The sequence below is a fragment of the Mchenga conophoros genome, linkage group LG6 (genome assembly GCF_057382185.1).
Source record: "Mchenga conophoros isolate Kocher_MC1m ecotype Shallow Benthic linkage group LG6, M_conophoros_male_GT1.1, whole genome shotgun sequence".
NCBI lineage: Eukaryota > Metazoa > Chordata > Actinopteri > Cichliformes > Cichlidae > Mchenga > Mchenga conophoros.
Genome location: NC_140531.1, coordinates 4086018 through 4099253, shown reverse-complemented (window position 1 = coordinate 4099253; position 13236 = coordinate 4086018). Strand labels below are relative to the sequence as shown.

At 39.2% G+C, this 13236-nt stretch overlaps 1 protein-coding gene across 1 annotated transcript; it reads right to left on the bottom strand.

The window, feature by feature from the left end:
- Nucleotides 1-936: 936 nt before the first annotated feature.
- LOC146571872 (uncharacterized) lies at nucleotides 937-12692 on the bottom strand. Its single transcript, XM_085275867.1, has 5 exons — nucleotides 12559-12692; nucleotides 10194-10535; nucleotides 9989-10060; nucleotides 9802-9894; nucleotides 937-4175 (listed from the first exon to the last, which is right to left on the bottom strand). The coding sequence occupies exons 1-5, from the start codon at nucleotides 12608-12610 to the stop codon at nucleotides 4036-4038; spliced, it is 699 nt and encodes a 232-aa protein (XP_085131993.1). The 5' UTR covers nucleotides 12611-12692; the 3' UTR covers nucleotides 937-4035.
- Nucleotides 12693-13236: the final 544 nt, after the last annotated feature.

Here is a 13236-nt window from a genome sequence, read left to right as displayed (position 1 = left end):
AAAGGTACAAATCTCAGCTAGAATGATTACTCATATGATAGATTATATTCTTCTAGTAGTAAAGTTGAAAAAAAAAAAAAGCATTATCAGTGTGTTCTCACCAATCCAGCTTCAGAATCCTCCACAGAGGAGCCGTCCTGGTTGGATTATTCATTGTTTCTGGTGTCACCAGCAGACCTCAGCACCGTACTCATTTGAACTGAGGGAAAGAACATCTCTATAATTTTGCTGCACATTACAGGGTCTCCACTTTTTCCACAAAATAGAGGCTGCTCAGCCCCTTTTGTGTGTAGAGGCTCTTTGTTGGTCTTCTGCTTCAGCTAATTGTCAGTGTGCACATCCAGGTACCTGTGCTCCACCAGCTCAACATGCTGTCCCAGGATGGACCGTCTTATAGGCATCGTCCTCAAACTGAACTCACTTTCTCTGGTCTTGTTCTTATTCAGAAGTAGATCACTTCTCCCACTGTGCATTTCGAAAGGCTGATTTTATATTTCACAATGCAAGAGTTAATTTAGAGTGGCCGAGTAACTGTAGGGTGAGATACTATGAAGCTGAAGTTGATAGTGCCTCCATGTTTCCCTATGTCGTCATTCAGAATTAAGAAAGATAAATAAAATAATTAAACAAACCTGATGAGATTTTGGAGCACCAAAGACATTTCCAAGGGCTTTTACTTTGAAATCCAGTCAGACTGACTTGAAATTAAGGTAAGGTAGGTCAAACTGGGAGGGTCTTACATAATACTTAAAACAAACACACACACACACACACACACACACACACACACACACACACACACACACACACACACAGAAAATTACGTTTTTCTCCTTAAAAATGTAATACATTTAGAAAGAAAGAAACAATTTAGAGAGCACACGTAGCACAATTGTAGCAAAATAACATTTCAACACAACGGAGCAAACATTCAACACAATTAATTGTAGATACTTTATTTATATAGCACTCTTAACAGAATAAGAACCACAAAGTGCTTCACAATAATATAAAACATACATAAAACAGCACAATCGAACAAAGTGCACAATTCTAGTTAAAAGCCAATCTAAATGAAAGAGTCTTAAGCTGCTGTTTAAAAGAATGAATGCAATAAAGGCAATGTAAAGATGGAGGCAAAGCACTCCACAACCTGGGGGCCACCGCTCTAAAACATCTCCTCTGGTCTTAAAACGACCAACAGCTTTTGATTAGAGGATCTCAGGCTGCGAGAGGGAGCGTGCGGTTGTAAAAGATCAGAGATGTGGGCAGGAGCCTCGTGATTCAGAGCTGGTGAAAGCTTAACGAGTGTCAGTATAAGTGTATAAGTATACTCTTTGAGACGATCATAACCTCATGCTTGGAGTAATAGGGTTTGGCCAGAGCACGTCTGGAACTGGTGCAGAATGTTGTGGCACGGTTTTTAACTGGTAAAAGAACATTTAAGCATATTACTCCGGTTCTGGCCTCCTTACACTGGCTTCCAATTAAATTTAGGATCAATTTTAAACTCCTTTTACTGGTTTTTAAATCCTTAAATGGTCTGGTACCTGAATATATATGCTGCCCCTCATTCACTCCGGTCAGCTGAGCAGGTGTTGCTCAGAGTCCCTAAATGATGGATGAAACTTGGAGGAGACGGAGCGTTCTATATTGTGGCCCCAAAGCTTTGGAACGATCTTCCTCTTCACATCAGGAACTCTACATCAGTGCTGGTTTTTAAATCCAGATTAAAAACTCATTTTTATTTACTCGCCTTTGGTCGGCCATGTGTTGTTTTTAAAGTGCTATATAAATAAATTATGGTAAGATAAAATCGTTTAATGTGCAAACACGTGACAGGGGTTTCAAATGCAACTGCAAAATTAGCCACTTGGGGATTGTTTGCTAGCTAGAATGACAAAATTAGTGAAAGGTAAGTTTTGCTTAACCTTGTAAGCCCATCATAGAACAAGTCTTTACATTTTTCGATGCTATAGTGTCAGTTTTTGGAGGATTTCAAGTTGCTAAACATACAATACATACATTACAATCACTGTATCGCAAATTTTAATAATATGTATGCATTAAGTCCATAGTAACGACTTAAATTGCTAAAAAGGTGCAAAAAACTACAAATAAATTAAAAATTATATTTTTTTAACACATTTTTCTAATAAAAGAGATTTCAGAGGTGAAAACTGTTGCAAAATAGTTCCGAACCACAGGAAATTTATTTGTATCCTCAGAATTTCATTTCTAACAAACACTAATTTTTATAAACTGCTGCAAAAACAAAAATCGATCTTGTGCACAATCTGCAACAGCATGTGCCTCAAAAATAAACTATTTCCAACTGTGTCACAGAGACTATACAGAAAGTCAAAGATGAACTTTCTGAAAAAAAAAAAAACTACATTTCCCACAAAATGAGGTGATAGTTCCTGCTGACAACATGATAAAGTTTATTCAAACGCAGGAAGTGCTGTGAACAGCTGATCAGATCAGCAAAATTTGTCTGGATAATAATAAATTTTTTGTTGTTTCTTGCACTTTTTGCAAAGCCATTAGTGGAAGGAAACTGCAACCTGGGACAAGTTAAATACTGATATGGAAGTACAACTCCTCTGTTTTAATATGCAAAAAATTATTGCTCTAGCTTATTTGGTTGCACTTCCACCAGGATTTTAAAATAGTTAATGGGATCGTGAACACTTTCATGGGCTTAGAAGGCTTTTAAATCCCTGCTACAAGTTGCTATTAAGTAGGGCTGCCACAAATGATTATTCTGATAGTCGACTAGTCACCGATTATCTTTGCGATTAGTCGACTAATCAGATCATGCATCCAGCTTATTGCACCAGCTAATGCTATAACTATCATTAGCTTACAGCTTTAAGTGTTTAAGCTTTGTGCTAACTAACAATAAAGACAAGATGATAGTTTATTAAATGTTAATGACGTTTGCAGATTGTTTTGGTGAAGTTTAATAAACTCCTTGCTATCTAAGATATAACAGGACACCGGAGTAAATTCTCACACTTCTGATAATCAGCTGTCTGCTTGACGTTTATTCAGCTGTGTAAAAACTATAACTTTAATCTCAGCCAAACCGATTTACTCAGGAACAAATAAAATACTGAAAAAAGCCAAACAATAACATTTTTAAGTTATCTAAGTGACTCATATATCATGTTTAACCTGAGTAGCGAAAGACTGCGGTGGGTTTGAAAACGATTTGCCGGGAGTCCGGTGTTTTCACGGCTCTACTGAGCCTTGAACCCCGGCTAGCTATTGAGCTGGTCGGAGTGCTTTTGAAAATATGCGGTGTCCTGATAAACTGAGCAGATATTTGAGGTTTACACAGCTACATTCTCGGCTGAAAATATGTTAAACGTTTATTTTGTGACCCAGAAAGAATAATAAGAGTAACATTAAAACTAACTAGCTGCCGCCATTGTTGGAAACTGAGCTGGGCCGCGCTATGAATTCTGGGATAGGTTGGGCCACGACCCATCCCGACCCATCCTTCAAATCTGGGGAAATGAAGGACGCATTTCTGGGCCGCATTTGTCGGAGTGTTCGAGTTTGGACAGTCTTCGTCGTGTGGCTGTAACGTAATCGGCCTACAAATGCGGGCACAGGAGGATGCAGTTCCTGAATTTGGAAACAGCTTCTTCTTCGGGGTTTAACGGCAGCTGGCATCCTTGTACATGCAGTGCTGCCATCTTCTGTTTCAGTCCGTTATTACACTTTTAAATCCTGCTACTTATTCCTGCGTATTTTGGAATCTTACAAAGCTTCAAACGACGTGTCGACTATTAAATCAGCCGTCGATGATTTTGATAGTCGACGTAATCGTGACTAGTCGACTGATCGTGGCAGCCCTACTATTAAGTAATTTGATTTTCCAAATAATTCATAAAACAATCTTACTTTTTTCTACGTTTCCAGGAAATATTTAGCTGCACCTGAGCAACTGACAGAAGGATCAGATGAATGGCCCAAATGGTGGATATTCAAAAAAGCTTCTTTTCTCTGGCCGTGATGATGAGATTATCCTTTCAGTCCGTCAGTTCCTCTTGCTGATGGTTTCTTGAGCTGTTCCTCCTCATCTCCTTTCTTTGCTCTGTTACCTTGGGTTTCCAGCTCAGAGTCGTTCTCTTCAGTCTTCCTTTGGCATGTCTTACAAATCCCTGTGAGAACAAGAAAACCAGTTAGAAACTGAAATAATGCTGTACTATCCAAAAGCACTAAACCGAGGGCTGAATTAAAAAGCAAGGTTTCGTCTTATCCAGGTAAAAAATAGCTTCACCATTTCAGTCGGCAGCAAATAATTTCATTGTTCTACAAGCATTAACATGTGGTTCTAAAACATGTGGTTCCAAAACATGTGGTTCTAAAACATCCAAACTGTACGTGCAGAAAACTTGACCTCTGACTTCAAGGTCAAGTCAAGGTCACTGGGAGAAACTCCAGGCCTCGAGAGCCGGTGTCCTGCAGGTTTTAGATGCATCCTTGATCCAACACAGCTCATTCAAATGGCTAAATTGCCTCCTCAACATGTCTTCAAGTTCTCTGGAGGCCTGGGAATCAACTAATCATTTGATTCAGGTGTTGACCCAGGGTGATATCTTAAATCTGCAGGACACTGGCCCTTGAGGCCTGCAGTTCCCCACCCCTAGTTTACAGGATCCTACAATGTGAATGCTAATGTTCGGTGGTTGCTGGAATACTGTTCTAAGCTGTGGTGTGCTGGCGGAGCAGCACAGCAAAGAAGGACACATCCAGGCTGGAGAAACTGATCAGGAGGGCTAGCTCTGTGGTCGGCATGAAACTGGACACTCTGGTGACAGTGGCAGAGAAAAGGACATTAAAGAAACTGCTGGACATTATGGACAATGCTGGGCATCCTCTGCACACAGCCATTAACAACCAGAGGAGTCTGTTCAGTGACAGGTTGCTTCTCCAAAAGTCAAGAACCAACAGACTTAAAAAACTCCTTGTTCCACACGCCATCAAACTGTTTAACTCCTCTCTGGAGGGGAGAGGGAGGGGAAACAGGAGGACAAAGGAGGGGGGAACAGCTGTAGTGCCTCTTCACTGTGCAATACTTAATATCCAACGGAGCAATAGACTCACAATACTTGAAATGTGCAAATCCCTTGCATTCTTATTCCTATTTATCCCTTGTGTATACTCTGTATTTATATATATGGTATATTTCTGCTCACATTCTGTAACTTCTGTCGGTGCTGTGCTATTGGAAACCGAATTTCCCGGAGGAACCCACCCGAGGGATTAATAAAGTTTTATCTAATCTAATCGATTGGAGAAGTTAGTGTTCATCCTTCAGCTTTACTGTGCTAATGTTTATATTATACTAACCATAGCTGTGTAGCTGGCACCACCAAGCACATCATTACATACCAGCTAGCTCAACTTCAGTAACCCTACAAACGTCACACTGCTGTTTAGCTTTTTATCTTTATTTGTGTGGGAAGTGACAGCAGAGGTGCACGTTTGAATTTTTCAGAAATCTCTCAGTCAGAACGTGGTATATTATATTTAACCAAAAAAAAAACAAACGGTTTATCTGAAGATGGTCAGGTATAGGGACAGGCCTGAAAAATGAGTGAAAAAGCAGCCAATGATCAGACAAAAAAGTAAAGAACTGGTGCTCAAGACCACAAAAAAAATAAATAAAAAAAAGATAATAAAATTAACTAAACACATAAGTAAGAAGGCAAGAAAGTCTGTCTCATTGGAACTAACGTACAAATAAATATGAGTGATTCAAGACTTTGTAGAGTCACTTTAAACGGAAGCTGCAACATAACCAGCCGAACCATCTGGAAAGTTAACCAGACGCACCCACCTGGAGACCAACAACACTTCACATGGGTGGATTTTCAGAAAGCCCGGCTGATGGCCAAAGTGCCATTTATGTGTTGAGCTGAATGTGCAATTTAGAAAACACTAGCTCCCATCTGTTTTATATCCATGTCGTCTAATGTTTAACAGTATATGCTTATTATGGATAGCAATAGTGTTTGATTAAAGGTACAGTGCGAAATTTGGAACTTCAAAGAGATTAAAAAAATCTAATTAATTTTAAACAAAATGAAAGTAAACTATGAGCACTCAGAAAATGAGCACAATTTAGCATACTATAATTTTATAAGAGATGGAAATTAGAAATGGTATCAGTGAGGGGGTACAACCTTAATATGAATGATATTTATCTCATCATGCGCAGAACTCACAAAGAAGCCATCGCACACGCAAGAGCGTCTGGTTTGAATGTGCTGCTACAGTTTCACAGCGCAGAGAGCTTCCTGCGCTCGGAGAGAAATCCTGCTTATGCTTTTAAACTTACTTTTGCTGTCTGGAGGCAGACAAAGGTAGACGGGGTCCTAATGTGATTGGTCACTTTGATCGACACTTGAGGTTACTGCGTTAAACTGAGTTACACTGTGACAGGGACAGAAAAGCTGTTTTAAACTGCATTTGTTTAGAAGTTGAAAAATAAAGGCTGCTGAATTAATCATCAGCAGTTACTGTTTGTTGTACATCAGTGGAAACACTGACAACTGTCACTGGATTATTTAATGTTAATTTAATTCTAAGGTTAGTTCTGAAGCCTCTGCACTGCTGCCCCATTAATCTGTTGTACAGTATTACACAGCTTTTAAAAATCACAATGAGAAGCACACATCATTGCTATTAAAAAAAACAACAACAACAGGAAAAAGTCGAGTAAACGTAATTTTATAAAATGTGTTTATGTTGTTGCCGGTGAGTGTACTTCACTCAGTGAAACAGCTGTACACTAGAGCAGGGCGATATGGCCAAAAATATTTATCACGATATATATTTGAAAATTTGCGATAACGATATAACCGACGATATAATTGATGCGAGACAAAATACAACTCCACAACATTACTAGCGCAAAAAGACAACCTTCCATTTATTTTCACTTAAACAAGAAGCTGGTTTTTATGTACATTAAAGCTTTATAAAAATGTAACAGTGCAAATGCAAATTCCTTGCTGAAAGTTTAACCAAAAGGCATTTCCAGTAGAAATGGGCTGACATATCCTGAGCATAACCATGTATAATATCCACTGAAGTTAAAAAGAGGTGCTTTGCAACATTAAACTGCAGTGTGCAGTATGTATTTTTCGGACCATAAGGTGCACGGGATTATAAGGCACATTAAGCGAAACAAAGCAGTCAGATAAATCAAACTTTATTAAACTCATTCTTCTTGCTTCCTCCACTTCTGTACCATTGATTCATTAATGTTGAATTCTCTGGCAGCTGCTCTATTCCCATGTTGTTGCAGTATATTAATGACTAACCTCGTATTGTGGATGGATTATCTCAGTTGTTCTCCTGACTGAAGTTTGGTCCGTTTACAACATCCTGCCATGCGATTGCATTTGTCTCTAACCATGAAGAACCTTCACGTTAACTTTTATAAGTGGAAAAGTGTTAGTGTTCGTCCTCCAGCTTCACTGTTTGTTATGCTAACATAGCTGTGTCGCTAGCGATCACGTAGCACATCATTATATACCAGCTAGCCCAACTTCAGTAACCCTACAAACGTCACTGCTGTTTAGTTTCCTGTCTTCATTTATGTTGGAAGTGATAGCAGAACTGTACGTTTGATTTTTTTCAGAAATCTCTCAGTCAGAACATGCTATATCATGCTTAGGTAACTAGCGAAACTAGCGAGCTAACTTCCGCTAGCTTCCTGCTAACTTCTAACTCCGTTAAATGTAATAACTTTAGTTTTCATGGATGCCTGGAAGTTAAACTTCATAGTTACACCTGGTAAAGCAGCAATGCTGATCGTTTTATTAAAGATGAAAGAATTTAGACAGTTTTTAACTCTAAGTGATGCTGCAGTGTTGTTTGACCTGAAGATTACGGAGTTTAGGACCCAGATTACTCCCAGATTTAAGAGCATCTTAGTCCGACAAATATGACAATAACAACGGCCGCTTGCATGTTCTGCAAAAAAATGTGCTTTGTCGTGTATCTGACGGACAAACACCAAACCAGTTCCACATCACGGAAGTTGCACCATTTTTACAAACCAATTCTGGTTCATCTGTTTCACTCAACAATCGGCCATGTGCGTATGAAAACAAAGGCACTGCGCATGCGCGTTTTACTCCCATTCTATCGCGATATTTCATTTTCCTATCGTTGCCTAACATTATACCGGTATTACCGTGAACGGTATAATATGGCCCAGCCCTACTGTACACATCTGGCTCCAGAGCTCCACACACCGTGACCACAGACAGTCTGTGGGGTGGACAGCAGAGCAGGATGTGACACACTGTCTTTGGTAAGTAGCTCATTGGGCTGAACTAGTGTCTGATGAACAGTTCAGGTTGTTGCCATCATGCTGTATGAATCTAAAAGGTCATATAACTATAACACACTATGCTTGCAGCTGCTGCATGCCAGGTGTTATCTGCTGTTTACAGCTGTGGAAGAAGTACCCATCCTAAATCCTATACTTATATGAAAAAGTAATACTACAGTACATGTGTAGTCTGTAAAAATACATTTTTACTGAAGTACAAATATTCTGCATTAAAATATACTTCAAACTCCATATAAGTGTTCAGTCATTAAAGTGTACACCACTGATGGGACTAATTCACTGAAGCTAAAAATCACACCACAATTAATTAGTTGATGTATATTTTATATGAATCTAATTCTGCGACATATGATTAGAGAAGTATTTGAATTTTTATAGTTATATTTTTTGAATAAAGCAAAGAGTTGATCTGTGCTACATATCAGTTGTGAGGATGTGTTGATGTTTTGAAAGCGCAGTTTGCTAGTTTAGCTACAGCAGTTACTTCTGTTGTACTGATTTATGACGGGCTTCACTTTAATGCTGAAACTCATCTTAAAGACTTATTAAAGACTTCAAGGGCACGTTTTGAAACGTGCCGTTACATGTGTTTCCTGCAGACTGAGCAACTTTATGTTGATTGGTTTAAACATCTTTATTTTAGCCAAACTTATAGTTGCCACATTCTGATGCACACTTTCTTTCCTGGTCCTCGTTATAAGTTTTAAGCTATGTAATACTGTACAAGAGAACTTACTTTTGAATCCTCTGCTTTCTTCAGCATTAAAGTAATACAGTGACAGTTTTGCCACTGCTATGTTTTCAAAATGTTAACAAGTACGGTTTAAAACAGCGTTTCTGTCGCTGCCACAGCGTACCTCAGTTTAACACAGTAACCTGAAGTGTGCATCAAAGTGACCAATCACATTAGCACTGTGTGCTACATTGGTCTCCGCCTCCAGACGGTAAAAGTACATTTATTCGTTTGAGCAGGATTTGCCTCTGAGTGCAGGGAGCTACTGGCTGAGTGTGAAACTATAGCAGTGTGTGCAATGCAGACTGTCTGCACGGTTTGTTGAATTTACATGCATGGAATTTAAATGCGCTTGTGCATTTGTTATGACGTAAATATCATTCCACACCTTTACATCACTTTTTGTGACTTGTCGTTCAGTAGCTGTTTGTTAGGGGTGCATTTATTAGCGGAAACAAACGAGTGCTGGTTGTTTAAAATAGCTTTGCACCATAACGGAGCTCAGCCTATACAGCCTGTGCTGAAAAACAAATAATGAATCCTCCTGTGGTCCTCATTTGATCAATGGACTTCAGCAGAGAAACCAGATCTATGAATCAACTTGACTGAGCGTACCAATTCAAAAGCCTGAATGCAAAAGTCGGTGATGGCTAAATTAAAAATGTAATGCTGTTTAACTCACTGTTCTTGAAGAGCATCAGGAAAACAGGAGCTATGAGAAGAGCAAAGACGGGAATGAGGGCATAATAATGATGACTGTTCTCTGGTGCAGGATCTAAAGGGAAAAGCAAAGTGTTTGTAAGGTATACGTCTTGATTTTCTGTTTTTTTTTTTCAAACAAACCGATGACCTCATTGTGCCAGTCTTACCTGTATCTGGCATTTCCTCTGTTGCTGTTGTGCTGGTGTCATTCTCCTTAGTAAGGTTTTGCTTCTCTGTCACTGTTTCAAATGAGGTAAAAACCATCAAGTTGTTTTAATTCTGTTTCTTACTTACCTAACCATATACAATTCCAACATTTATTAAGTAATGCCAGTGATATCAAATAATGAACAAGCTCATGAACCAACTTACCAACAACATCAAAAAAACAGGCGACTTCTGAATTTGGGATAAACCATTTGTACTTTCCGCTATCAGACTGCTGGACTGATCGGATCCATACAGTCATCAATCCTCTCCTCATGTCCTCATCGATGAAGTCCACCCGGTTTCTGTATTGTGAATCAAGATCTACCTTTCCATTTCGAAGGGTGAAGATGACACTTTCGGCGTAACTTGTATTTCCATCGACTCGTTTCAGAACCAGAGAGGGGCCCTTCAAGTTGGTTCTCGGGGGGATTTCACACGGAAAAGTGAGATCATCACCGTTTGATACTTCGATTTTCTGAGTAGAGCTCGAAGTTTGAAGTTTTCCTGGAGAAACAAACAGTTTTAACATGAACAAAGACTGCACATACATTGTCTCCACTTTCAAGTTCATGCAGGTACATATGGTTAAAGCGGGGGTCACCAAGCTAAACAAGAAACATACAGCTATCTGTTAATCTGTTTACCCAGACAGTGCAAGTTGTACATACCAAGCATTTCATTTAAACACACTATTGGATTCGTTCAGGAAGTCATGCAAACTATAAGAATAGGGACTGTAAAAAATTTAACTTTTCCCTTTTAAAAAAGGGGGGAAAAAGAGATTCTGGCATTTTCAGTAAGCTAACCGAAGTCAGGGCTGCACATTGTGACAGCTTTCACCATTAGTTCATTTGATTATTGCATTATTGCAGGGGTGTCAAACTCAAATACACAGTGGGCCAAAATTCAAAACTGGAACAAAGTCGCGGGCTAACGTTAATATTTATTGAAGGAAAAAAAAGAAAAAAGAAAAAAAAGAAATCTTCCTCCAGATATAAGAATGAATCTTTTCTTATGGACTCAAACAGGTTTGGCTGAAAAACTGAATATGGAACAAGCAAAGCTTAATACTAAACTATATATATATTAGCTGTATAATACCAGTAGGCCAGCTCTGATAGGAATTTGGTATGGCTTCGCGGGCCAAATGTAATAGACTATTTTTTTTGTGGCTTTTTTTTCAGGGTTTGTTAACATGCTGTGTAGGTGTGTACTTGACTAGCTGATAACGACATAACGGGGGAAACATCTGGTTTGACTATTCTTCACCTGTAGTTTGAACGCTGAACATTTGCCTGTTTAAATCATGAGACCAGTCACTACACAGAGATGTGCTTCTGAATGTGGACGATGCGTCTTCTGCAGTGATGCAGTTCTGCTTGTGTTGAGTGATGTAAACAACTGATCGATCTAAACTCTTTAAACGTCAAAATTGATCATTAGATTTTTTATGACACAACAGTGGTGAGTGTTCCCACCTTCTGCTCTTTGTAACTTAACGCCATCTTTCCGTTTTCGAGTTCTGGACATGATTTTGGAGGATATATCTTCGCAGTAGTGATTGACCGCAAAGTAAAGCTACCGAAAATGTACAACCCCACATCCCATCTCAAACCAGGAAGTCAGCATTTTCTCGTGCAGAGGGTCTATTAGGCTGCGGGCTAAATTGGCGCGTGGCCCGAGTTTGACACCTGTGTGTTATTTGATTATACAAGTTGTCAAAAGCAATATTTTGAATCACAGCCCAAGACCTCAAATAGCTTTTTTGTTGACAGAGTTTACAAACTTCCTAACAGTTTTCTATCATTGTACACAGCACGTTCCTCATAATCTTTTTCTTTTCTAAACGAGGATCTTTTCAGAGACTTTTGTTTGTTTTGTGCCAGACTCTTTATATCACGATTATTTCACACACTTGTGAGTAAACCATACAAATGACAAACCTGCGGCAGTTCACTCATGAAATGTGAGGAATGCAAAACAATCAAGAACTTGCTTACTTGGGTATTTATTGCACTGTGTACCACATATACAATTAGTATAAAATCTTCCAAGTTAAAAGAGAGAAGCTAGACAAAGATTTCACCAAATTTGGAAAGAAGAAAGAAGAGTTTCTAAATCCTAAACTGCTAATACAAGCAACCTAGGTAGCCACAACACAATAACAACAATCGTTTAGCGTTTGCTAAACAATTGCTTAGCGCCTTAAAATTGACATTTGTGGCGTTATGCTGGGTTTACTACACTGTATACACACATCAGGTCTCAGTTCAAAAGAAAAACTAAGTTCAAAACTGTAAAAGCAGTTAGCTAAACAGAGCACAGGTACCTGTTGCGCTGTTAGCCTTAGCTTTCAACGAGTCGAGTGAGGTGGGAGAGTTTGAATAGCACACAGATCAATTAAAACGCAGTAACCTCTTTTAAAGGGTTCGTGAAACCCAAAGTAGTGTTGCCACATTGGGCTCAAAGCAGAAAAATAACCGTGTCCGTGTAGCTTCCAAAGTGGCGTACTCTTAAATGCACTTACCGGTGTGAAGCAACGCGAAAGTTAAAGCCAAAAAGAGCGTTTTTTCGAACATAGTTAAATTTGTTCAACCAGGATACGAAAACTTTACTTCAATACGGGCTCAGTTGGACTGATATCCAGAACCTTCTCACGAGAACAGATTAGGTTATTTCACGTCTTCAATGTTCCCGCGAAACATTTACATCTAATGGAGGCGGGTTAGTTGAGAGGACCAATGGGCGGCAATGGTTGACAGGGAAGTGTGTTTGCTACGCATGCGTAAGAACGCAGTGACGTTTCATGTGTATATCTTCGTTGCGAATATACAGAGTGAGTGCCACTGTGTCTTGAGCACATTCTGGTTTATGATATCAAACACCTTCTAGTAGGAAGTCCTTTCTGCAGTCGCTTTGAAGTGCTAGGACACATGTTTATACTTTTTTGGGTGGCGGTTCGTCCTCTCGGGAAACAATCATCACGTGTCACTGTTGCCGTGAATATTGGTATAATTGTAACGCAATCCGTAAGAATTACTGGTCCAATGTTATTAGAGTAGCCTGTTCCTCTGCGAAAGGCGGTTCCATACAGTCCACATTACAAACGCCATTAGCAGCTACTCTCTTTAATCGTTTGTATGACATGATTCCCACACAGTATACTGTCCATGTTAGTTGCAAGTGAAGTCTCATTAAAGAATTT

Bases quoted from the DNA above. Each gene is read 5' to 3' on its own strand.
- LOC146571872 (XM_085275867.1), bottom strand. From the start codon at position 12,610: ATGTTCGAAAAAACGCTCTTTTTGGCTTTAACTTTCGCGTTGCTTCAC. The intron at 10,536-12,558 runs GTAAGTGCATTT...TTGTTTCTCCAG, and splicing joins TTTCGCGTTGCTTCACACCG to GAAAACTTCAAACTTCGAGC. The intron at 9,895-9,988 runs GTAAGACTGGCA...TTTTCCCTTTAG, and splicing joins AGAGGAAATGCCAGATACAG to ATCCTGCACCAGAGAACAGT.